The sequence below is a fragment of the Galeopterus variegatus genome, unplaced genomic scaffold, assembly GCF_000696425.1.
Source record: "Galeopterus variegatus unplaced genomic scaffold, G_variegatus-3.0.2 Scaffold4581, whole genome shotgun sequence".
NCBI lineage: Eukaryota > Metazoa > Chordata > Mammalia > Dermoptera > Cynocephalidae > Galeopterus > Galeopterus variegatus.
Genome location: NW_007730692.1, coordinates 195418 through 196634, shown reverse-complemented (window position 1 = coordinate 196634; position 1217 = coordinate 195418). Strand labels below are relative to the sequence as shown.

Genomic DNA, 1217 nt, shown 5'->3' with positions numbered 1-1217 from the left:
GAGCAACTGAAAGAATTGCTGCCATATAGGCCACTCTTTATGGACAAATATTTATTGAGTATGTGTTGTTTGCCAAGCACTGGTCTAGACTCTGGGTTTTGAGGAATTTAAAAAATACCTGCCTTCAAGGAAGTTACGTTTGGGAAGACGATCGGCTTCTGTTTGAAGCTGTCCTTGCCCTTGAAATGCTGGGCCTGTCACCTCTGAATGTCTTTGAACTGTGTTGCAAAGGGGTTAGATAAAGCGACTTCCTTCTCTCCCATCCCTGGTCTTCATCTCTGAAGGTGGGGGTGGCAGGGCTCCAGAAGATTTTCTCTGCTTGCTTTCCAAGATGCACAAGGTTCCATTAGGAAGAGAAACTGTGCATGTAAAAGATATAAAATATTTCACTATCTGCTGATTAAGATTTTTTTAAAAAAAATAATTCTCTATTTTCCTAATTCTAAATGGAATTTACATTTTGAGACCTGAAGACAGAAAGCTCCATCTAGGTACAACAAACTCAAAATCAGAAGTCAAGCACTTCACTTTTGAATATTGAGTCACATTCAGGAATTTTTCCTCTTCCCTTCCTCCCTGTAGTTGAATGTAAGTTTATGCCAAGCTGCAGCAAAGGAGGGGACGTTCACTGATGTGCCTACACTTCCATCTTTTCAGATGTACAGTTATCTCATCAGTGGTCATAACTGGTCATTGCTGGTCATCATATGTCTGTTGGTTAGTTTTGTCACCCTTGATGCAGCTATCTCCTAAGGTTCCCAGGATCTCTTCATATCAATGTTGCCCGAGAGATACATCTTTATCTGGTATTGGCTTGCACGGTCCATGGTGTCACCCACTGCCACGTCCTTACTGTTGCAAGACTCCTTCAGGAGTCTTCCTATTGCATTGACTGTCTCCGCTATGCCTGTCTGGCAGTATGGAATATTCGTCATGTCCTCTCTCCTTTAACACCCATGTTGCTATACTCTATTGTCCTGTGTCACCCCAAATGTCAAAATGCAGTGATGACCCATGGACCCCTATACCTAAAGGGATGTTTGTCACTCGTCTCTTGTGAGACTGAGTTCGGACTGTGGAGAGATTGGTGGAGGGTTCAGGGCCTCACAGCAACATCTGACATCTCTTGCTTTCCTCTAACTCTTTCTCTCTTCCTCTCCTCAGAGATTCCTTTATTATCTGGAGTATGGAAAAATCTAACACTTACCAAGCATTTG

At 42.7% G+C, this 1217-nt stretch overlaps 1 protein-coding gene across 1 annotated transcript in view; it reads left to right on the top strand.

Annotated features, from left to right (window-relative positions):
* The window catches only part of SVEP1 (sushi, von Willebrand factor type A, EGF and pentraxin domain containing 1), a 189706-nt gene that overhangs the window by 3953 nt on the left and 184536 nt on the right, over positions 1–1217 (top strand). The window contains exon 2 of the mRNA XM_008587896.1: positions 743–917. Coding sequence (XP_008586118.1) covers positions 743–917 — 175 coding nt within the window. The remainder of the gene's footprint in view (positions 1–742; positions 918–1217) is intronic.